Source organism: Corythoichthys intestinalis, chromosome 20, assembly GCF_030265065.1.
Source record: "Corythoichthys intestinalis isolate RoL2023-P3 chromosome 20, ASM3026506v1, whole genome shotgun sequence".
Classification (NCBI taxonomy): Eukaryota; Metazoa; Chordata; class Actinopteri; order Syngnathiformes; family Syngnathidae; genus Corythoichthys; species Corythoichthys intestinalis.
This window is the reverse complement of record NC_080414.1, coordinates 24,580,112-24,605,425: the sequence shown is the minus strand read 5'-3', so window position 1 is coordinate 24,605,425 and position 25,314 is coordinate 24,580,112. Positions and strand designations below refer to the sequence as shown.

Sequence of the window (25,314 nt, the reverse complement as noted above, 5' to 3'; positions counted from 1 at the left end):
TGATCCCCACACCGAAGAGCACCAGAAGTGTACTTGGCACACCCAGCAGCACTCCATGGACCTCGTGTCATACTGAACCCTAGTTAATAGTTTTTGAAAACGAAGGCTTGAATCGAACGCTGTATCACCTAAACCAATACACATTAAAGTTAGTATCAAGTCAATCCCGATTTGTTTTTGATCATTTAGCCTATCAATTGCTTAGGTTCATATTCGTGAGAAATGTAGCCCTGATCCCCGTTCAACCAATCTGTTTGTTCTTATTAATGTGCCGTCCCCAGTTATATCGTCCCTACTAATGTTGAGACCAAATCTACGCCCCTTGCTTCAAACATTCCGAAATCGGAACTTGATTCGTCAAAAATACTTGAAAAATACACAAATTCTATCCCCCTTTTTTATTCCATGATACATTTCAATGCCATTATACATTGTGCAGTTAGGAGGCAAAAGGAAGCTGGTGACTGGATACACCTGATCCAACCGAATGATAACAAAAACAAAGTATATATGGTGAATTCAATTGAATGTGTGGGTCTCAATTTGAACTGCTGTGCCTTTTTTTTTTTTTTTTTTTAAAAGAGTCTTTTCCCCAGGACAACAAACTGTGTTCCACTGTTCTCCCATAAACAGTTCAATCAAATGGCGGACTTCTTTCTTATTCTGCTTGCATGTTACTTCTTGTCGTCATTGTGGAAAATTTGTTCATAGGACGGCGGCGGGTGGTTGCAGTAAGACGGGGGTGGCGGATAGGAGGCCAGCAACATGTGGGTGGAGCCGGGCTGTGACGAGTACCCGGGGTGCGTCATGGCAAGCGTTGGATCCGCGCCCGTCATCCCGTTCACGCCGAAGCCTTGCATACTTCCTGGCTGCTGGGAAACTACACACAAGACAATTCCATTAAGAAATATGAGAGCAAGAGGTCATATGAACTATATAAACAACAAACAACTTACCTGGAGAGGTGACGGGGTGCCTCGTGAAAGACACATTGAAGTTAGGCTCATCTCGCAGAGATGAGGGGTACATCCTTCTACGGATGAAGAAACCGGCGCCACAGCAGAAAAGCACCCCCATCATCAGCAGCACCCTGGCATGAAACAATGGCGATGTCATGAATTATAATAGCTAACCAAATAAAGATGTTGTGATGGTAGAGCACTCACCAGAAGTACCAGAGTCTCTGGATGGAAAGCGCTCTTACACAGCAGCGAGTCCCGCAACAGTCCTCGTATGAGCGACATCTGGAGTGACAATAGTAATGAGTCGGATTTTATATTAATATACACAGGGGGGATTTAGTCAACCACTCATTGTGCAATTTTTCCCTCTTGAAAATATTAGAGAGGCCTGTAATTGTCAACATGGGTAAACCTCAACCATGAAAGAGAATGTGGGAAAAAAAACCAGAAAATCACATTGTTTGATTTTCAAACAATTCATTTGCAAATCATTGTGGAAAATATGTATTTGGTCAATACCAAAAGTTCATCTCAATACTTTGTTTTGTACCCTTTGTTGGGAATAACGGAGGCCAAACTTTTTCTGTAACTCTTCACAAGCTTTCCACACACTGTTGCTGGTATTTTGGCCCATTCCTCCATGCAGATCTCCTCTAGAGCAGTGATATTTTGGGGCTGTTGTTGGGCAACACGGACTTTCAACTCCCTCCGCAGATTTTCTATGGGGTTGAGATCTGAAGACTGGCTAGGCCACTCCAGGACCTTGAAATGCTTCTTACGAAGCCACTCCTTCGTTGCCCTGGCTGTGTGTTTGGGATCATTGTCATGCTGAAAGACCTAGCCACGTCTCATCTTCAATGCCCTTGCTGATGGAAGGAGATTTTCACTCAATCTCTTGATACATGGTCCCATTCATTCTTTCCTTTACACAGATCAGTTGTCCTGGTCCCTTTGCAGAAAAACAGCCCAAAAGCATGATGTTTCCACCCCATGCTTCACAGTGGGTATGGTGTTCTTCGGATGCAATTCAGTATTTTTTCTCCTCCAAACACGAGAACCTGTGTTTTTTACCAAAAAGTTCTATTTTGGCTTCATCTGACCATAACACATTCTCCCAGTCCTCTTCTGGATCCTCCAAATGCTCTCTAGCGAACCGCAGACGGGTCTGGACGTGTACTGGCTTCAGCAGGGGGACACATCTGTCAGTGCAGGATTTGAGTCCCTGGCGGCGCATTGTGTTACTGATAGTAGCCTTTGTTAGTGTGGTCCCAGCTCTCTGTAGGTCATTCACTAGGTCCCCCCATGTGGTTCTGGGATTTTTGCTCACCGTTCTTGTTATCATTTTGACGCCACGGGGTGAAATCTTGCATGGAGCCCCAGATCGAGGGAGATTACCAGTGGTCTTGTATGTCTTCCATTTTCTAATAATTGCTCCCACAGTTGATTTCTTTACACCAAGCGTTTTACCTATTGCAGATTCAGTCTTCCCAGCCTGGTGCAGGTCTACAATTTTGTCTCTAGTGTCCTTCGACAGCTCTTTGGTCTTGGCCATAGTGAAGTTTGGAGTGTGACTGACTGATGTTGTGGACAGGTGTCTTTTATACCGATAATGAGTTAAAACAGGTGCCATTAATACAGGTAACGAGTGGAGCCTCGTTAGACCTCTTTGACAGCTGGAAGTCTTGCTTGTTTGTAGGTGACCAAATATTTATTTCCCACTCTGATTTGGAAATAAATTCTTTAAAAATCAAACAATGTGATTTTCAGTTTTTTTTTTCCACATTCTGTCTCTCATGGTTGAGGTTTACCTATGTTTACAATTACAGGCCTCTCTAATCTTTTCAAGCCAACTTGCACAATTGGTGGCTGACTAAATAGTGGTCTTGTATGTCTTCCATTTTCTAATAATTGCTCCCACAGTTGATTTCTTTACACCAAGCGAAAAATGAAAAGTTACAGAAAATGTTTGGCCTCCGTTATTGCCAACAAAGGGTACATAACAAAGTATTGAGATGAACTTTTGGTATTGACCAAATACTTATTTTCCACCATGATTTGCAAATAAATTCTTTAAAAATCAAACAATGTGATTTTCTCTTTTTTTCCCACATTCTGTCTCTCGTGGTTGAGGTTTACCCATGTTGACAATTACAGGCATCTCTAATCTTTTCAAGTAGGAGAACTTGCACAATTGGTGGTTGACTAAATACTTATTTGCCCCACTGTACAATCGTGAAAATTTAGGACACCCCATTAAATGTTCAGTTCTTTCTTAAGAAATGTTCACACGTCAATGTCTGATCTTGTTTTTCTTTATCTCTGGAAAAAAAAGTGATTTAATTGCAGGTAAACAACAAAAATTAACATTGTTTTACTCATTAAACCAAATATATCAACAAAAATGCATATTCTAACTTAGGAAAATGTTAGGACACCCTACCACCTAATAGCTAGTGTTACCCCCTTTGGCTGAAATAACTTCAGTGAGATGCTTTTTGTAGCCATCTATCAGTCTTTGACATTGGTCTGAAAAAAGTTTGCCCCACTCCTCAACGCAGAATACTTTCAGCTGTGCGATGTTTGAGAGGTTTCTTGCATGCAGGGGCGTCGTATTAGGGTGAAATGTGATACTGATTCTAAGGGCCCATGCACTGATGGGGGCACACAAAGAAAATTAGAACATTAGGTAATCGTTTGCAAATTTAAATATTAATCATTATAATTTTAATAGGAATAAAACGAAGGGTTTCTTTTTCTTGTTTTGTTTCAGGCAAAAAGTAAACACCCAGAGAGCATATGTATTGCCAGCCACCGCCCCCTAACCCTTGTATTTTCATTAAATGGTTTGGTCCGCCCTTCCTTCGATCAGACCGGGAGCCTCGGTGCGCATTTGCACCAGTCAATGACTCGGAGTGTGCGTGGAGCGAGGTACTGCAGAAATGTTTTCAAAAGAAGAAAGAAAAGAAAGCAAAACAGGAGATGGGTAGAAAAAGCCAACAGGATGTGACAAAGTACAAAGGAAGGTTGGTGTCTTGTGTCAGTGTAGTGCTGAAAATTACCCTGTTATTTTAGCTTTGAAGCGACATCCCAGCTCACTTCGTAAGAAATACGGGATTTTGCTGGCCTCAATGAGCGACATTCACCTATTCAAAGACATGAATTCCAAATAATGACGGCATTTTTGGTATCCTACAGATGTTGAAAGTTGGTGTGGAAACTTTCTTTTTTAAAATCGGCTTGAATCCAGTTTGTCAAGAATTTCTTGAATTTAGTTTGTCATCAATTGAATTTAGTTTGTTAACAAGGGACCTCGCTTCGGAGCTGTAGCCTATAGTGGAAATGGCGAGTTTTCAGATGAGGCTAAGCCTACTCAATAATGAAATACTGTAATTGTTTGCTAGCTAGTGTTTGCTCCATTATTTGCTTACATTTAATGAGTACAGCAGGCAAACCCTTAGCAATCTCTTCATACTAAAACAGTTGTATACTAGTCTATACTGTAATGTATACTGTAGTATTGTGGTGGCTACCACTACCACCACCACAATTTAGTGTTTCAAGATTTAGTTAATTATTTATGTGATATTTTTTTGGACATGTATTTTCTAATGGGTGCACACTTTAGTTAATATTTGTCTGAATGCTTATTAGATTTTATTTGCCAATTTGAGGTAACGACCACAGCTGTGTAAGATCTGGCACCTACCATTCTGAAGGGGGGTTATTTAAGTTGATTCAATTATGATTGTTTGGAGTAAAGTTTTCACTGTTTGTTTAAATGCACATTATTTATTGTTTGAATATATGTATATTTTCCATCTGTTGTTGTTTTATTAAGTTGACAATGTTTGGTTAATTTGTCATACCTCCTTCAGGTGGTCGTTAGTTGAGTCCGCCCTGATTTAAACGGCCACAGAGATGTCTGGAGGTGAGGTCAGTTTTTGGTTGAAGCCTCTTTTATGTTGGGCCCAAGGTTTGTGTTAACCTGTTTTGTTTTGTGACTTTATTAATTGGAATTTTTACCTAAGTTGAAACACCAGTGTCCGCGTGTATGTTTGGTCCACTAAAAGTATAGTTAAGTTAAAACAAAACATTTATTCTAAGTCATTCATTATGGTATTTGCTTTGAGAATATTTCTAATAAAAGTATATTTAGATTGTAAAAGATGGCGTTCAGTACATTTCTTATAGATGAAATCTGTCTGTTCATTATTGCTCTATACGCTGTATGCTTACATAAATATATTTTCATCTTAAATTAGTGCAGAAAATGCACAAATTACTGTGTAAAGATTCAACAGAATGCAGGAAATTACTTAGCTGATACTCTAAATGTGTGTGTGTGTGTGTGTGTGTGTGTGTGTCGCTGCACTGGTGGTGGGGCCCAAAGTTGTATCTTTTTATGGGGTCCAAAATCCCTGGCAGCGGCCCTACTTGCATGTACAGCCTGTTTCAAGTCTCATTGGGATTAAGTTCTGGGCTTTGACTCGGCCATTCCAGGACTGTCCATGTCTTCCTTTTCAGCTAGTCCTTGGTGGATTTACTGGTATGTCTTGGGTCATGGTCATATTGCAGCGTCCAGTTTCGCCTAAGCTTTAATTTTTTCACAGATGATCTCAAATGTTCCTTAAGCAGCCTCTGATACGCGATGAATTCATGGGGGATTCTACAATGGTGAGCTGGCCAGGTCCTGCTGTAGCAAAGCATCCCCAAACCATGACACTTCTAGCCTGGAAATCCAGACTCACTGCTTTTCCAGCTATAGAGTCTGGGACCAAGTTCCTTATTGGCCTCTCGAGCCCGAACGAAATCGTCTGTGCAATCAGATCCGTTTGTTTGCGTGACGTGTTCTTAACGAGCAACGCCACTCGTGGGTGTCGGAAGCCACAACAACATAGATGGCGAACGGGAGAGCCGAGACTATGTTACTATCCGCGGTAAATTCAGTTTTAAATGATCAAAAACACATTGAGTCGCTAAAACCAACAGTCTGTCTCTCGCTAGCCATGTTGAATAAAGGTCTCCATTCTCCGCTCACCTCGTATGTTTACGTCTTCGCACTAGAGTTTCTTGTCGTTTTAAACGTCAAGTCTGCCCCTCGCTGATTGGTCCACTCCGCTGTCTGTTTGCTGTGGCTTGCTCCGCCCTGGGAATTTGATCCGCTGAACAGTCGCCAGACTCTATAGCTGGAACAGCGGTGAGTCTGGAGTTCCTGGCTATGACACTTCCACCTCCATGCTTCACAGTTGGTATGAGGTTCTTTTCCTGGAATGCTGTATTGGGTTTACGCCAAGCATGTCCTCTGTTCTGGTGTCCAAATAATTCAAATTTAGATTCATCTGTCCAAAGAATATTATTCCAGAAGTCCTGGTCTTTGTCTACATTCACTCTGGTAAACTTCAGTCTAGCCTTCATGCTCTTCTTGGAAAGCAAAGGTTTCCTCCTTGCACACCTCCCATGAAGGTTAAACTTGTGAAGTCTCTTTCTGATTGTAGAGGCATGCACTTTCAAATCAACGGTAGCAAGAGTCTGCTGTAGGTCCCGTGATGACATTTGAATGCTTTTGGAGACTTCTTTTAGCATCTTGAGGTCTATTCTCGGGGGGAACTTGCTTGGACGGGCAGACCTGGGCATGTTGGCAGTTGTTTTGAATGTCCTCCCCTTGGAGACTATTTTCTGGACAGTGGAATGGCTGATTTTATATTCTTTTGAGGTCTTTCGAAATCCCTTACCAGACTCATAAGCGTCTATCATCTTCTTTCTGAAGGCCTCAGACAGGTCCTTCGATATCACCATGGTGTTTTCTCTCACTTCAACAGTCAGGGGCACACCAAACTAAATGTGAGGTTTAAATAAGACAAGCCTCCTTAAAAACACTGGGCAATGATGTTGTAATCATGTGCACCTGATGTGATACACCTGTGGGTGATTTTAGCCATTTTAAGTAGGATTGAATGTGGGGGTGTCCTGATCTATTTCTCAGCAGAAATTGCATTTATTTAAAATTACATTTTACAAAAAGTTATTAAAAAATATTTTTTTCAGTTTTAATCATTAGTTCTAGTACTTGAATATCTCAAGATTGTGAAAATTGATATTAAATATCCATATGACCAAAATGTTAGAAAACACACATGCTTCCTTAGGGTGTCCTAATTTTTACACATGACTGTAAATGAGGATTTACTTGATACTTACATGAAGTATATCGGGTATCCACCATCAAAATACCAGCAGTACTTTTTGGCCTCTACAGCCTGTCAAAAAATAAAAAATAAATCATAAAATTGCTTCTCTGCTCCTACACACAAGACAAAATTTATCTAATGAATTGTCCGCTGTATGTATATCATAATACCCTTCTGTACACAATTTCACTGTTTCTCAATCCAAATAGAGGCAATGATCCCCTTGCAACCTCTGAATGTTCTACTTTGCAGTCATGAGAATGCCGAGTGCTGCTGCCGGCTGTCTGCTTAATTAAATCGCCTTTGAAATCATCTCCCCGTGCGCACATGAGACTGCCGGCTTTATCAGATTTGCAAGAAGAAAGTGAATGCTGAGCTGAGATGACCCGGACCCGAACTGAGCAAAGTACAACCCAAGGGCCTCATTTGACCCATCCACGGTCTGACCGACCCTTGTGAGGTCGTGTGTCGAACTGTCGATACTAGGGGTGTGTGTTGCCTCATATCTGGCGATGCCATTCGTATCACGATTCAGAGGTCACGATTCGATGTATATCACTTTAGGAAAAACAAGTCCAAATGGACATAAAAGTCTTGGCGGAGTTTGACTTTTGTGGGAGGGGTAAAACATGAAACTCCAAGAAATTCCAAATATCAATATAAAAGCAAAGGACCATCTCTAACTTTCTAGTCACATGATCTGTTCGAAAAATAAATAAAAATAATAATATATAAATGATTAAATACTTTGTAGGATTCTTGTTCATTTCGTTCATTTTTGTTTTTTATACTATTGCTTTACAACTATTACAGACAATATTTTACCAGCCACTGGTGGGGGGGAGCACTTTTACAGACAACATTTTAACGGCTAGGTGTTTATTTTAATGGGGAAGTTCAGAATTTTTGACATTAGGTTTAATCTTTGAGTTAGCTGAGGTTAAATTAGATTGTGGAGTTGATTTCAACAAATTCCGTGCAGTTTGTCAGTTATTTGTTAGTTTCAGGGTAGTGCGAGTCAATGGTGCTTGCTTAGCATGCCAATAAAAAAACGATACTAAGAGATCTTACAAAAATTCAAAATGCAGATCACTGTTCAAAATATGCATGCGGCCAAAACAGTGTCACACCAAACTGCCGTAATTCATGTCATTCTGCAGGACTAGATGCATAATGCGACCACAATAGAGAGTGCTTCAGCCACTCGTGCTCAGTGTGCCGGGGAGTCTGTTTCGTTCCCACAAAAAAAAATTCAGCAGTGAAAAATACCAATGTGATATCACTCCGCCCTGCTTGACTAGAGAGCCTGTTCCCTGCAGAGCTGCTGGATTACAAATGCTGCTGTTTATACTACAATTGTTGACATGCAAAGGTAAATTTTAATAACTTAGCCAACACTATTGATTGCACGGGTCATCGGTGCATATGTTGTATTTTATTGGTACGCTAAGCAGGCACCATTGACTTGCGCTAGCTTACCTACTCTGGAGCCCCGAATCCAACAAATAACTAACAAACTGCATGGAATTTGTTGAATTTATCTCCACCGACTAATTAAACCCCCGCTAACTTGAAGGGTTAGCCTTATGTCAAAAATTCTGAACTGAAAATTCTGAGGAAAGTCAATTACAGTCCATGCATGCAATGACATTTTTCGGCCCCCTCTCAATCTCCGCTTGTGGTTATAATGTTAAATCAATTTTATATATTGATAATAAGAACTGAAATTTCAGGTGACCAGATTGCAACGCACAGTGAAACAAAGACGACATCTGTGTGAGACACTACGAGACAAAAAAACAACAACAACTTATTTCTAAATTTGTACCTTAATAGGGTTTAAATCTGATGGAAAATAAATGGTCCGGTTATGTTTTTTTTTAAAGCTTCAATTCCGCGCAGTCTTTACCTTCAGTTTGTCGCATATAACAAGAATATACATATATGTCTCATTGCTTTACAACTTCTATAGACAACATTTTACCAGCTAGGTTCAAAGTTTTTTGAAAATGGAAAAAGATGGTGGAGGGAAATATATTTTTTGTTTTAATATGGTTTTTGTAGGACAGACATGACACAAACATTTTTCCAATTCATTGATATTGTCATGAAGTTAAACTTAAGGCTGCATCATACAACAGAGTAGTCAAGTAGTTCGTCATTCTTTATAACATTTAACATTTTGGGTTGCCGGCCCCTGACCCAGGCCCGTCTATAGACAGAATAGAATAGAATATTTACTCGTATTTGTCAGTATACATAGTACAATGAGATTAAAAGTAGCAACACCCTTCAAAATACCACTTATAATAGGTGAAATAATGAATTTCTGAAATGGGAAATCCCCCAATTCTTTGCTGATTGTAAATAGCGTAGTTAAAAGAGTTTTAGTGGACCAGTGTTGCGATTTAAAGTGGGAAAAATATATATATACAGCCTGATCCCATCCCGTGTGTGATAACACAACAAATGGTGTGACCTTGAATCGCAATTTGCATTCTTCAGCTTAAGTGTTTTTAGCTGAGTTAGACTGTTTCCTAAGTCTCCACGCAGTAAGTCACAATAGAAAATATACCATTGCTTTAAATGCCAGAGTCCGTCAGTAAGAAACAGTAAACCCCCATTCATCACAAAGGATACATTTCACACCCACATGTGATAGATGAAAATCCGCGTTAAACATTTTAGCCCTCCCACACACATTTAAACTCACTAAAACACATTTTGCAGTTTGCCCAGCGCAAGTCGATAAACTGCTTGCTTCCTGTTATGTTGAATTAGTCATGCTTCCATATAAACTCTTTTCCTATATTATTCAAGTTCGTATGGTCTACTATTGGAGCATACAGTGGTATGAAAAAGTATTTGAACCTTTTGGAATTTCTCACATTTCTGCATAAAATCACCATCAAATGCGATCTGATCTTTGTCAAAATCACACAGATGTAAAAACCGTGTCTGCTTTAACTAAAACCACCCAAACATTTATGGGTTTTCATATTTTAATGATACCATGCAAACCATGACAGAAGGGGGAAAACGAAATAAGTGAACCCTCTACCTAAAGAGACCTAAAGAGCAATTGAAACCAATTTTTACCAAGTAATTTAAGTCAGGTGTGTGCCCAATCACTGATGAGTGGTTTAAACCGCCCTGTTCACTAAAAAACACAGAATTGTCTTGATGAGTTAAAAGAGTTCTCTGAAGACCTGCAATGCCTTGCTGATTTGTATAAAGCTGGGAAAGGATACAAAACCATCTATAAAGGTCTGGATGTTCATCGATCGACAGTCAGAGAAGTTCTCTATAAATGGAGAGCGTTTGGCACTGTTGCTTCTCTCCCAAGGAGTGGCCGTCCACCAAAGATGACACCAAGAATTCAGCACAGAATACTCAGAGAGGCAAAAAAGAACCCTTGAGTGTCTGCTAAAGACTTACAGAAATCACTGCCTCAGTCCAATATCTCTGTGCAAACATCAAATATATGTAAAACTATGACCAAGAATGGTGTTCATGGGAGGACTCCACGGGGGAAGACACTATTGTCTAAAAAAATATTGTTGCTCATTTAATGTTCGCTAAAAGGCACTCGGACATTCCACAGACGTTTTGGCAAAATATTTTGTGGACTGATAAAACCAAAGTTGAATTGTTTGGGAGTAACACATAACGTCATGTGTGGAGGAAAAATGGAACAGCTCACCAACATGAACATCTCATCCCCACCGTGAAGCATGGTGGAGGGAGCATCATGATTTGGGGCTGTTTTTCTGCCTCGGGGCCTGGACATCTTGCAATCATTAATGGAAGAATGAATTCAAAAGTTTATCAGGATGTTTTTCAGGAAAACCTGAGGCCGTCTGTCAGACAGTTAAAGCTAAAAAAGAGGATGGATGCTGCAACAAGACAATGATCCAAAACACAGAAGTAAATCAACTTCAGAATGGTTTCAGAAGAACAAAATACATGTTCTGGAGCGACCAAGTCAAATTCCAGACTTAAACCCTATTGAGATGCTGTGGCATGACCTAAAGACTAGAGGTGTGCAAAATTTCCGATTCTTAGATTATTCGCGATTCGGCCGTGGAAGATTCGAGAACGATTTACAAACAGCCAAATTCCGATTATTGAAATATGCCAAGTAAAGCGGAAGTACAACACACTCAGTGCGCCGCGCGGTCTTCGGGACGCAATGAGGAACGGAGCGACAGTAGCTAAATATCATGCTTCTCATTACCCGGCCCCTCGGGTAATGCCAATGCTCAACTCACGGCTCTAGCTCAACTCATGCCACGAGATAAAAAAAACACAACAACATACCTGACTGCTGCCGAAAAGCTGCTACAAAGTACATCCACATAATGTTACAGTAGATATCATTTATATAGGACTAGATGCAATAACGATTCGGTAGCGTTAGCGGCACATCTACAGAAAACTAGATGCGGGCGTTAGTAAATGGCCGCCATCTTAAAGCAGTACACTTCCCTGCATGGCTGTTGTAGCGAACCTTCCAAGCGAACCTAATTTTTAATGTAAAATACTCCTAAATCGGTAAAATATTGACTTCAATCCATCTTTAAAATAGTTTTAAAACTTTCACATGTCGAAAGTAGACAAAAGGGAAATTATGGAATAACTGGAGCAATTTTAACAACTTTAACGGTTGATTCACAAAATTAAATTAATTGAATGTAGTTTAAAGCTGCTGATACAGAATGGGGACTGGAGTTTTTTATTTACTGTTATTTTTGTATATTTGTTTACTGTTATATGTTAACTTGATACTGAAATTGTAGTTTGGTTTAGCCTGAGAATATTTTTGAACAATTTTGGAACTAATGTACAAAACATAAAAAAAAAAAAAAAAATACATTTTTAAAAAAAAAGGAGGGGGGTGGATCAATAATCGTTTTATAATCGAATCGGAGCCTCTGAATCGTAATCGTAATCGAATCGTTAGGTGCCCAAAGATTCCCAGCTCTACTAAAGACAGTGATTCATGCCTGACATCCCAGGAATCTGACAGCACTACAGCAGTTTTGTGGAGAAGAATCGGCCAAGATTGGTACTAATTGATGTGCCAGACTGATCTGCAGCTACAGGAGGCATCTAGTTGAAGTTATTGCTGTCAAAAGGGGGGGGCACAAAATATTAACTGTGATGGTTCACTTACTTATTTTCCCACTTCTGTCATTGTTTGCATACTATCCTTATTAAAATATGAAAACCTGTAAATGTTTGGGTGGTTTTAGTTAAAGCAGACACTTTTTTTCATCTGTGTGATTTTGACAAAGTCGAGATCACATTTGATGATGATTTTTTGCAGGAATGTGAAAAATTCCAAAAGGTTCAGATACTTTTTCATCCCACTGTATAATTCAAAATCACTCCCAGTTGCCTACTCTGTAGGCTGTTTTTTGTGTCAGCGTATTACAAAGAGTGTGTTTTGCACTGCTGTCAGCATGAACACGCAAATTCCATTCGCCGCCAATCAGATTGGCTCTACTCATTCCCTTTAAATGTGTTGTTCACAATGAAGAGAAACTATCAATCCCATCATCAAATTTTTAAACTATTTTTTTTAACACATTAGCGTCAGCTATAAAGAAAACAAAACTCTGTACCACAAGCCCTAATAATGATCAACATCATCAGGAGTGTTAGGGGAAAAATGTTTTACAATACATTCTTGACTTAGCTACTATCGATTTGCAATGTTTGGACCTAATTTTTGGCCATCATCCAGCTCTGTTCATTGTCTTCCTCCAATTAGACGGCGTGCATGAACTGACATCGGAAGAAAATGCCCCTCTCTGTGCTCCCGTGGGACAAAAAATGACTCTTACACAACCAGCAAATGTGCTCTGCTGCTTTAAAAGCTGCTTGGAGGTTTTAGCCAGAGGACACTGGATGGGGGATGAATAGTTCAAATGGTTCTACATTGAACATTAAGCCCTTAGAAGCACAAGTATGTGTGGCGATCTGGCTGCTTTGCCTTTGTAGTTGCTACTTGTGAAAAGCGTGCGATCAATAATGAAGCTCCCTCACAGACACTGGTAAGCACAGCATTGCTCTGATACAGGGCCTCCCTACCTCCTACTTTGCATGCACTTATATAAAGGAAGAATATTTAATTACGCAACACTTGTCTCATGTCAAACTATTTTGTTGCTCTAGTAAAATGATCAATCATAGTTATCGTCACAGTCCCTCCAAATAATACTTCAAAAACATCTTGCTACTAAATGCGATACTTTTTCCCTCCAGATCTTTGACTTCGTAGCGTACATCTCTCCTGCTTGATTCCCCTCATTTGGTACATTTCGGTCCCATCCATCTTGCATCCATGCTGTCTTATTGATCCCTGCTGACCGCACAGATGCCTCAGCCATTAGTCAGCCAACAAGAAATATTTGATTGTCAGAGTGAGTTGAAAAGACACATGAGAAACAGCGGAGTTGAACAACAAAGGGAAAATACATATTTGGGGCGAGCCTGCCAATCTACAATGTCCCAGGTCGTGAATTCTATTTTAAGCACATTAAAATTAACTAAACAAATTGTTTAAAAATAAAATCATACATAAAAGTAGAAACGGAGGAGACGTGGCGCTAAATCTGTCGTGATGGTCCGAGCCTAAATGACACTCTGGAGGAGATTATACTTTGTTTATTTTAGAGGTCGACCAATACATTATATTGGCCGGCCGATAAATGGACTTTTTCCAACATCGGCCATCAGCCAATTACCAAAAAAAATAAGCAGATAAAAAAGGATTTTGATTAGGCATCTGTGTGGGCAACTGTGGCCGCTGTTGACTGGTGGTAGGACCCCGCAAGGACCCTGCAAACAGCTTGAAGCCAGTGGCCTATACTACGAAGCCGGTTTTCTGGCTTAGCAGGGTAACTTTGAGAGTAACTTTATCACGTGCGACGTAAGTTCGCGGCTATGCGAGACTACGAAAGGTGGATATGTTGGAACCGAGAAGTGTTGCCATGGCAACACACGCCACACGCCAAACCTAGAGTTAGATCTTGCTTAACATCAGGATTCCAATTAACCACGCTCTATTTAAACAGCACTCCTCCGCGGACGTGTCCTCCTGACAATGACAGCGTACTTGGACAACCCATAGGACATTGGCGAGCGGATTGTGAGGGGCTCTCTCCGGAGGGCACGGGTATTTCGGGACCGCCAGAATCCACTGGCGTACCCGGAAGATGTTCTCCATGAAAGATATAGATTTTCAGCTGAGGGAATTCTTTACCTGTGCCAACTGATCTAGGCAGACGTCACTAATGTAACCCGCCGAGTCAGGCCCTCACAACCGCGCAGATTGTGTGTGCCTGTCCGTGCGCTCTTTCGCCAGGGACAATATATGTATTCCATCGGTGATGCTGAATATCTGCGTAAGAACACTGTATGCCGTGCGATTCGGAGTGGGGTATGGAAACGCTTCAAATTGATGCATTTATAATAATCATAGAAATATGTAGACTATTTAAACATTGAGAAAACTTGCGTTTTTTTGTGCCAACTCGAGGAGATTAAATTAAATGTCAAATCCACTGATAGGACAGACGCACAAATATAAAAGATATAAATGTTTATTGAATATGCATCTTACAGTCTTGTTTAACTGTGAAAAATCGTTACAAAAGACGGGCTTTTATTTACGCAACAACGCATGGCATCCCCGCATTTCCTTCTTCTCCTGAGTCCTCACAAATATAACATAATTTTTTTTTTTTGGGGGGGGGGTTGTCTGGCTCGGGCCTGCAAATCAAGTTTATTGATCGGACTCGGGTCGGGCTGGATTTTTTAGGCCCAAACTAAAAAAAAGAACATACGTATTCGTACAGTCAAGGGGACTAAACATACAATCATCCTGTTTCGTGTGGTGATGCGTGACAATTATTTCTTACTGTTAATGTACCAAATCTTATTTTATTGTCCTGACAGCAGGCTTTATTTCTTTTCATGGACCTAAGTAAACTGGCATACTGACGCATTCACAAATCACACGATCTGTAAATTCGCTGTCAACAGACCCGTTGCGCTCTACTCGCCGAAGCGGTGTTGGATTTCGCGGTGAGGGTGGATTTTAATTCCTCATAATTCCACATGATCATCGCGCATTCCTCCTCCGTGAAGTAAGGTGCCCGTGCCATCGTCACAAGTAGTGTTTGACTCTGGTCACCGCCCCCTTTTATGTGAACGCGCAGTAACTCTGACTGGGTTGACACAGGTTCGACTAATCAACCTCATAATCAGCGTTGTAGCACCGATTGACCACAAACTAGACAACCAGGTTTTGTCAACTCCGGTTACCCGCTGGTAAACTGGATTACTTCTGGGAAGGTTGAACTCGGTTCGTAGTATAGGCCACAGGCTGCTACAGAGGGCTTCAGGCTTGTCTATTTTGTAAATATTGAAAGATTTTTCTTAATCTTGTATGAGAGAACATGCATTGCTTTAGCCTTTTAAAGTGTTTATTGAGTAATCCTTACACTCTAAATGTAACTCGTAGCATTAGCATAGCATTCGCGTTAGCATTAGCTTTAGCATGGCAAGCATCCTCTTAAACTCACTTGTTTACATCTCGTTGTGACGGTCTGGTGGGTTTAATTTAATGAAAATAATGTACTGTTCTTGCTGAGTGGGTATAATCATAAAAAGAAGTGCTGCATTTATTGGTTTGCTAGCACTAGATCAAATTAATCCTTCAAGTCTCAGGACATCAATAATTTGAAACTGTTTAAGTAATTTTATTAGGATTGTCAAACGATTAAAATTTTTAATCGAGGTAATTACAGCTTAAAAATGAATTAATCGCAATTAATCGCAATTCAAACCATCTATAAAATATGCCATATTTTTCTGTAAATTATATATATATATATATATATATATTCTGTAAAATAAATGGTTGGAATGGAAAGATAAGACACAAGATGGATATATACATTCAACATACGATACATAAGGACTGTATTTGTTTATTATAACAATAAATCAACAAGATGGCATTAACATTATTAACATTCTGTTAAAGTGATCCATGGGTAGAAAGACTTGTAGTTCTTAAAAGATAAATGTTAGTACAACTTATAGAAATTTTGTATTAAAACCCCTCTTAATGTTTTCGTTTTAATAAAATTTGTAAAATTTTCAATCAAAAAATAAACTAGTAGCCTGCCATTGTTGATGTCAATAATTACTTACACAATGCTCATGGGTGCTGAAGCCTATAAAATCAGTCGCACCCAAGCGCCAGCAGAGGGCAGCAAAACTCCATAAAACAATAAACAAGTGGGCATTTCACTCTACTGTCATTTAAATCTGTCTGAGCGGGACATGTGCGTTAATTGCGTCAAATATTTTAACGTGATTAATTGAAAAAATTAATTACCGCCCGTTAACGCGATAATTTTGACAGCCCTAAATTTTATTTTAAAAAATGCCTTTCATAATCTATGAGCTTAAAAAAAGTATATCTATAAAAGTATATATATTACATAATCGGCTGAATTTTTTTTTTTTTTAGATATCGGTATCGGCATTTGAATGTAGACCCGATGTAGTGAATGTAGAAGCCTTTTGCCTTTGTACAAGGGCTGGTCACAGCTTAGCACAGCAGTTATGCTTATTGACCATTAGATCTCTTTGAACAAAGATGTTTGGGATTTGTTATGTGAGCATTATAATTATTAAAGCGTCCAGTGGGGTATCACAGTACAATTAGCCATAATATGTTAACCGCATATATCGGTTTGACTTCGGTATCAGCTTTTTGGAGTTGGACAATATCGGGATATCGGTTAAAAAGTCATTAACAGACAATTCTAACCATTATTATTATTATTTTGATTATTTTTTGTACCAGTGCTGCTGCACCTCAGTTAATATATCAACCTCTCTCTGCACCACTGCAAGTCCTCCCCACTAAATCCAAACGTTTGCTAGCTTAATGCTTATAGGGCGCCGTTTGTAAAGCAGTACATGCTGAAAATGACGACAACATTTTCTCACATTTAGCGCCATACAGTGTTTAAAATGTGGTGTGAAATTTTTAGAGTCATTTTTTGCACATTTAAAAAAATATTTAGCAACTTAAATATATATATATATTTTAAATAATAAGCATTGGACCTGAATATTTAAATCCAGAATCCTCAATATTTAATTTAAATCTTAAATTTATATCGTACATCCTAAATGGTAAATCTGGAAACGGTTGGAACTAAATATTTAGCTTAATATGCAAATTCACATGACTAGAGACCGGAAGTAAGAAGATAAAAGCTGGCGCACACAAAATACTCTTTAAATAGTTTCTCCTAAATGTGTATTTTACTTATATATTGTTATTATCACAATGACTCATGTCCAAGAGCCGACTGCCACCGTTGAGTAGGTTTTATTCATTTTCAATCAACGTAAACAGACAGTTTGAGCTGCTCCAGCTTTTATTTTGTTATTTCCGGTCTCCAGTCATGTGAATTTGCATATTAAGCTAAATATTTAGTTCTAACCTTTTCCTGATTTAACATTTAGGATATAGGATATAAATTTAAGATTTAAATTAAATATTTCATTTGACTCTAAAAATTTCACACCATTTTAAACACTGTGTGGCGCTAAATGTGAGAAAATGTTGTCGTCATTTTCAGCATGTGCTGCTTTAAAAACGGCGCCCCATAAATGCTTACCTATAAATTCAAACGTCATAGTTGGGTTAATGTAAATTAGCGCTGATGTTGTGGTAATTATTAACACATCTCTGAGTCACTTCCCTTAATGCATCTTGTCAGTTCTGACACTGCATTAAAGCCATAAGGAAAAAACTATTCTGCATCCTTTAATTTACTGTGAATACAAATTCCCATAGCAATTTTTGTTCTATATATGTAATCTATACGTTCCGATGGGTATTAGCACTGGAGGGTGTTTACCGTTAACCATTAACTGTGTTGCTCAAATAAAGGAAGGAAGTGAGTGGAGGTGACTTCTGCTTATGGCTGGCAGAAACATGGAAATAAAACAAGAATATCTACTCTGTTTTACATGTAAAGAACATATAGAGAATATAGATAGACCAGCCACCACAGTATAACCACTTGACAAACGCAGCTTAGTATAAAATAATGACGATAGGTCACACAACCATAATCATGAAGATATTTTTGAACTGACATGTCTATAAAACAGCTTTTATGTTGCCCTTGCATCATTGCTTGTCACATGAACATGTAAGAAACTCATTTCTGCTTCAGATATGGTTAAAAAAAAAGATGCACGTTTCAAATGAACTTTAGAATCATCATTGTCCTTCCACTTCCATCGCGTAAAGAATGGGTGTTTGGGAATCTGCCAGAAGATGCCGCTCTGAATTACATTTCCATATAAATACGAAGACGCGTCAAGTTTCTGACAACAAACATGTTGACGGTGTCATCTTTAATAATGTTCGGATAGAGTCTGCATTCTCAGCACTGGAGGGAAAAGTAGGATTAGGACAGAAGTCAAAGAAGCCATGACATCAGCAAAGCATAACACAAAGACGATACACACACAAATATGGCATATAACAGCTTTAAACTAAGTTATAAGTAGGTTTAAAGAACATTAAGTCATAGTTAAGTCCTTCATAACTGTTAGTAAGGGCGTAGGTTTGGTCTCAATATTGGTAGGGACGATATAACAGCATAACCTGCATGTGCACTTTTTGCTGGGGGCGGGATATTGATAAGACCAAACAGAAATTTAAAGCTTCTTTGGGCTGCTTCTAAACCACATAAATAAAATGATAAACCTCGGTTCACTACATTTTACTCACAGTTTAATTAACGCGAACAGTAGAAAACACATACAGGAGGATATTTCTCTCAAAGCAGCTTCCGACTCGAGTTCGGGAAATTCACCAAGATTAATGTTATGCTAACTCTGATGCAGGTCAGTAGCCAAATTAGTGGTGTGTTCCCCACCTCCACAACATTGATGTCTTTTTACATTACTTACAGTGGTTGCTGCTAGCGGAAAAAACTTCTCATTTTCCTCGTTTACGAAGGGGGTGGAGGAGGCGGCATGTTGTATTTGTGTCGGGGCTGTGATTGCGAGTGTGTGTGTGTGTGTGTGGGGGGGTCAAGTCATCAGCCAATCAAACATGCATTTGAGGGAAAAAATGGATTGGCATATTTAGGAAGTGAAAAGGGGTCAATGTTAAGTCTCAACATAATAAAAGTAATCTACTTAATAATGGTAGGATCAATTCTATCTTTCCAACATATGGGAAGACAATCTAAACTGCCTATATAACTGAAGATAATGCAAATAAGGTTGCTTAAAAGTTGGTGGGGACAATTTGAGCATCCTGAGAAGTTGGTAGTGTTATGTCCCTACCGTCCCTATGCAAACCTATGCCCTTTACTGTTCGTCAAGAGACTACCTACTCCTAAAATTGGCAGTTTAAACCTAACTAAATGTCAAGTCACGTCCCTCGAGTCGCCAACCGCTGGTTTCAACACTGATCAATGTGAACATGGCAATGTTGAATGAGTTGATTCCGACCACAGTGACTGTGTACATTTAAAATGGATGAGCTCAGTCAGCTGAGTGATGATAAAATAATAATGATTCAAGTTAATAATAAATGTATATGAGTGTCAGCGGTGGACTGCCTGTAAGGAGAAATGGGGATCGTGACCACAGCGTTACCTTCAGAGCAAACTGTTATGGCTCTTAATGCTTCCCTATTGTCATCCAGAGGACCTTCAAACCCTGATTAACATGCTGTAAGAACAAAATCTGAGTTTTCAGTGAACTTAACGCCTATTTTTGAATGTGAGGGGAAACTGGAGTCCATGAAGATAGCCTACGCAAAAAATGGGAACTAATATTACTTCAAAATAATGTAAAAAATCTGCACTTGATAGGAAGAATGTAGCAGGTGCTAGACCTGCACAATATATCGTTTGAACATCGCCATCGCAATGTGCGCATTTGCAATAGCCCCATCGCAGGACGTGCGATTGTTTTTTTATGTAAACTTGTGTTTTTCTTCATTAAAGCAGCAATTGTGTAGAGACATGGCTTCCTGGATCCTTTTTATATACATCATCATTATCATCATCATTCACAGATAAACCCCCTTAGCCGGGATTAAACGGTATTATATGAATAGTGGCGATGCCCCGATCGCATATTTCCGAGTCCATGTCACCCGATTATGAGTCCTGATCCGATGCAGGAAAAAAGTTTTTGCTTTGACGCTCACGCTGCCGAGAACAGCCTCTGACTTACACGATGAATGAGTTGCCACAGCACACTTCAGACTGTTTAACAAGTTTAACGATGATTAACACATTTGTGCCTTTGATCGTAGAGCTACCGAGGCCAGATCAAAGCTACAAACCTGTCAATCATCGTTAACTTTAAGTACCCAACGCCAGATGCACCAGTGACCATGAAAAACAGTTTCGTCGCAGGAAGGAGCGTGAGAGACTACATGAGCATGAAGCAGAAAAACATAAATATTATTTTTTAAATTAAAAATGCAATCCTTTCACCAAATTCCGATCCACTGAAAAATGGCGCGATTTCCAATCATGTGATCGGATCGGAACATCTCTAATGAAATCAATGTGGTCATAGTGAGTCTTTCCAAACACAGCTATTCAAGTCTGGTGAAATCTTTGAGTTTTAATATTGCAATAAATATCGTAAACCCCCGAAAAAAATCGCTTTGTCAGTTAATAGGGTATGAACCCTATGAAGTAATATGTAACGTTGAGTTATCTGGGTTTAAAAAAAAACACAAAAAACTTTCAGTTGAACAGGATTTTTATTTTTCAAAACATGTTAGCAAACTGGAACATAAATATAATGTTAAGTTAAAATAAATAATGAAAACAACAACAACATATTCTAAATGAAATTAAAATAAATGCAGTCCTTTCAGTGAGCCTCCCCTGGTGGCCGAAAAGTGTCATTGCATGTTATTGACTTTCCTATAGCGTATATGATTTTAAAATCAAGACTTTTCCGGTAAAATATTGTCTATAAAAGTTTTGGAACAATAAAACAAACAACAAAAATGAATGAAATATACAAAAAAAGATATTTTTGTAATTTGTCAAAATTATTTTTCAAACAGATCATATGACTAGCACCTTAGACTATCATTTGCTTTGCTTAGCCAAAATCACCCAAGGACCGAAGAGGCAAGATGGATATACGTCATTTTTTTCAAACCAAAGCTTTCAAAAGCGACAACAACTACTGAGCAAGAACCTATGATTGAAATTGTGGACCATTAAACGCTAGAGACCACCGTCAAAATGGTGAGCGGAGTTTCGATTTGCCCCATTAAAGACGCTAATTGTACAACTGAGCCACCACCAGTGTCTTGCCAATATAGTTACCCCCGTCAAAAATTGTGTCCCCTGGCCGCGGGAGCGCACACACACACACATAAATTATGGGTTATGTCGAATTAAACAATTAATTGAAGCCAGAAAAGAACCACAGTTATATATTTTGGACATCGACGTTTATTAACACTAGAATGCCCAGAAGAGGCCAATTTGGCCTTTCCCAATGGCAAATCCTCATGATGCAGAATTCGCTGGGACTTCTAGTAAACTGGAGAAACTTCATACAGGATTTAAATTACAGTAATAACAGTTATAGGTCATCCTACGAGTAAAACAGTGAAACATTGCCTTTTTACGTCCAGTAAATATGTTACGTTATATGACAGAAAAAAACTTTGACCTGACACTTCTTTGCGTCACACCTCATCAGAGAGAGCCGAGCTTCATTTAGTAATAGCCGAAGACGGCACATGCTCATGTCGGATTTAAGCTTGAATTTACTTACAATTGGATTTAACTACGAAAACTGTACCGCATACAAACAGGAAGGATTGTCTCAGGAGTGATTTGTTCGAGGATTCGCTAGCCTCATTCATTAACATAGTAGCACGATACTTCATCAATATACATAAAATAAACGCTAACTGTATGGTTTCTTTGCTTTTAACCAAAAATCGAGATTTTACGTCCATATCTATGAAGAATTCAGGGATTTAAGCATTTATTCACAAGAATTTTCGCCAGAAAAGCTCCTTTTACGACAGGCGGCCGCTAGCCTCATTCGCTAGCATAGTAGCATGGTACTTCGTCAATATACAAATAGTTTTCACCAGAAAAGCTCGGCGGCCGCTAGCCTCATTCGCTAACATAGTAGCATGGTACTTCATCAATATACATAAAATAAACGCTAACTGTACAGTTTATTTGCTTTTAACCAAGAATCGAGACTGTTTTACGTCCATATCTTTGAAGAATTCGGGGATTTAAGCATTTATTCACAAGAATTTTTGCCACAAAAGCTCTGTTTATGCCAGTCGCCAGGCGGCCGCTAGCCTCATTTGCTAACAGTATATAGTGTATAATGATAATAAATAGGGCTGTCAAACGATTAAAATTTTTAATCGAGTTAATTACAGCTTAAAAATTAATTAATCGTAATTAATCGCAATTAATCGCAATTCAAACCATCTATAAAATATGCCATATTTTTCTGTAAATTATATATATATTCTGTAAAATAATTTGTTGGAATGGAAAGATAAGACACAAGAAGGATATATACATTCAACATACGGTACATAAGGACTGTAGTGGGCATTTCACTCTACTGTCATTTAAATCTGTCTATGCTGTCCTCACTCCGAAGAGTCTACTTTTTCCAAAGCTAGACAGCTAGTGAACGACGCCTTAATAATCAGACTTCTTCCTTTTTTATCTGATTTATTAATAAAATGGTCTCAAACCACTGTCCTCTTTAGACCGTAGTGAAACGACAAAAAAAGTACACAAGCATTGCATTAGCAACAACGTTAGCTTAGCACGCTATACAGGTTCACTAAACATAAACAAAAGGCGTCTCATACAAAAAATATAACATTTCGCTTACTAACATAATATGTACATTCTTTACAACAACCATACTTACGGACAAATCTTGTCCAAGGATCATATAAGCACAACATTACAATGTAGGCGTCAGCCCGAGACGTCGTGCAGCCATATTGAACTGGCAAGAAAGCAATAAACCATGTCGCAAAGCGACCACAAGAGTTCGCTGTTAGACAGCACAAAAAACCTTGCTGTAAAACTTATCAAAAGGCAGAATACTGTCTGAGCGGGACATGTGCGTTAATTGCGTCAAATATTTTAACGTGATTAATTTAAAAATGTAATTACCGCGCGTTAACGCGATAATTTTGACAGCCCTAATAATAAAGCTATATTCTATTCTATAATAAGTTGTGATTGTATATAGAATTTATTAATTATCTATTTACATATTATTTATCATTGATTCTGCATGTTTTTCTCAAGTATAAAGTTTCTGATGTTAAATTGAGTGATTTATTAGCTGTTGAAAACTTGCAGTAAATAAAAAAAAAAAATTAAGTTGCTATTTTGGTAAAAAACTTATACAGTATTGTACGTTAAATATAGCTAATAATCCTGAAAATATAGGTGATTATCTATGCATTTGGTGATTTTTGTGCATCTAGTGTAAAATATGAGACTTTTATAGGCATTTTAAGTTGTGTTATACTTATATAGAAAATAATTAATCGGGATTTTATAAAGGAACGACTTTGAATTTTCTTATGCCGCTGCTCATGGAGACTAATATGTGGCTAAGGTAGGTGCCTGTTTTGGTTTTCGGTCGGTAGCAGCTTTGGTTTTGTAAACATTTGAATTTGATTTTTTTTTTAAATAAGCCCCCTACGAATCGGCCCCGTTTCCCGTGTCATGTCAATAGGTTATGAAGTCTATGGTAACGCCTAAGCAGCCTGATTTGGAATTCCCCTCAAGAATGATGGGAAACAAAAAACGCTCATTTTCAACTTATTATTATAAATATTCCTGCAAGTTAATTTTTTTTGCTGACACTGCGTTTCGGGGTCATCAACATAATGTGCCCTCCCGGCCCAAAAGTCCAACTCCTCCTATGGCCACAAAACTTAATAAGGGGCAAGGGGGATCAAAACCAAGTCAGTTGAAACTAGTATTGTAGAGTTTAAAACGGTGGGATGAAGCTTGCTGCCTATCTAAAAGTTAGGACTTCATAATGGGTTTTTTTCCCCCCCCCTTCATGTGATTTCAACCACATGTCTAAAATCCAATTATGTCTTAATCCGAGCTCTATGAATGTGAGCAATTTTTATTATAAGAGAGCAAAAGTTAAATTGTTATTATTCTTATATAGATTCATCTTGCATCTCTCAAGATGACATTGTCCCACATGGCTGGAGGAATAAACATGGTTTAAAAATATGACAAAAGGAAGCGCACCATTTTCAGAGCGGACGATGACAAAATAAACCCCGATGAAAAAATACCGACGCCGAGCTTCACTCACCTCTAGAAATAGCCAGAATGTCAAGGCTAAATCGGTCCGTGGGTTCCTCATATCTCGGCCGGTCAAAGTAACCGCTCTACTAACAAGGCCGACGTGGGGGAGAGACGCTCCTTTATGGCCGTGTCGCTTTCATTCTCGCCGCTGGAGATCACATCCAGCCGGTCCAGCACAACCACTACCCGTACGGTTGAGCGCGTCTGGCGCTCGGTACGGATGAGGAAGAAGACGACTTCCGATCCTCGGCGAGACGAGACGGAGGATTAATGGCGAGACAGGACTGGTGAAGCGACGGTAGCCTGTGATGATGTTTGCACAGAGCACGCCTCTTTCGCACCCTCGTCGCCCACCGCGCTCACACATTTCATTGTACTGGAGGGTAAAACGGTGCACCGATTTACGAGTTTCATTCCTTCCTTGACCGAGCTCGTAACTCAATTTACAATTCAATTTCCCCTCTTTTAAATATATCGAAATGTTTTTAATCCGTTCCAGACACCTCCTTCAGAACATTTTTTTCAAAACAGAAAATAGCACTATGTCGTATAAAAACAATAAACACCTTACAAGAGAATATTAAGAATAAACTGGTTTCATTGTATAATTCTTGTTATATGCATAGGCGGATCTACTATTCAGGCGAAGGAGAGGATCGCTTTAGGCCCCCAACCAGTAGGGGCCCCCAACCAGCTGCCCATGCCCCAACGAGCAACGGCTTG

General features: G+C 39.0%; 1 protein-coding gene across 1 annotated transcript; it reads right to left on the bottom strand.

Annotated features, from left to right (window-relative positions):
- Positions 1-24,889, bottom strand: vopp1b (VOPP1 WW domain binding protein b). The gene is made up of 5 exons (XM_057823767.1): positions 24,599-24,889; positions 7,161-7,219; positions 1,167-1,244; positions 957-1,090; positions 1-880 (listed from the first exon to the last, which is right to left on the bottom strand). The coding sequence occupies exons 1-5, from the start codon at positions 24,647-24,649 to the stop codon at positions 675-677; spliced, it is 528 nt and encodes a 175-aa protein (XP_057679750.1). The 5' UTR covers positions 24,650-24,889; the 3' UTR covers positions 1-674.
- Positions 24,890-25,314: the final 425 nt, after the last annotated feature.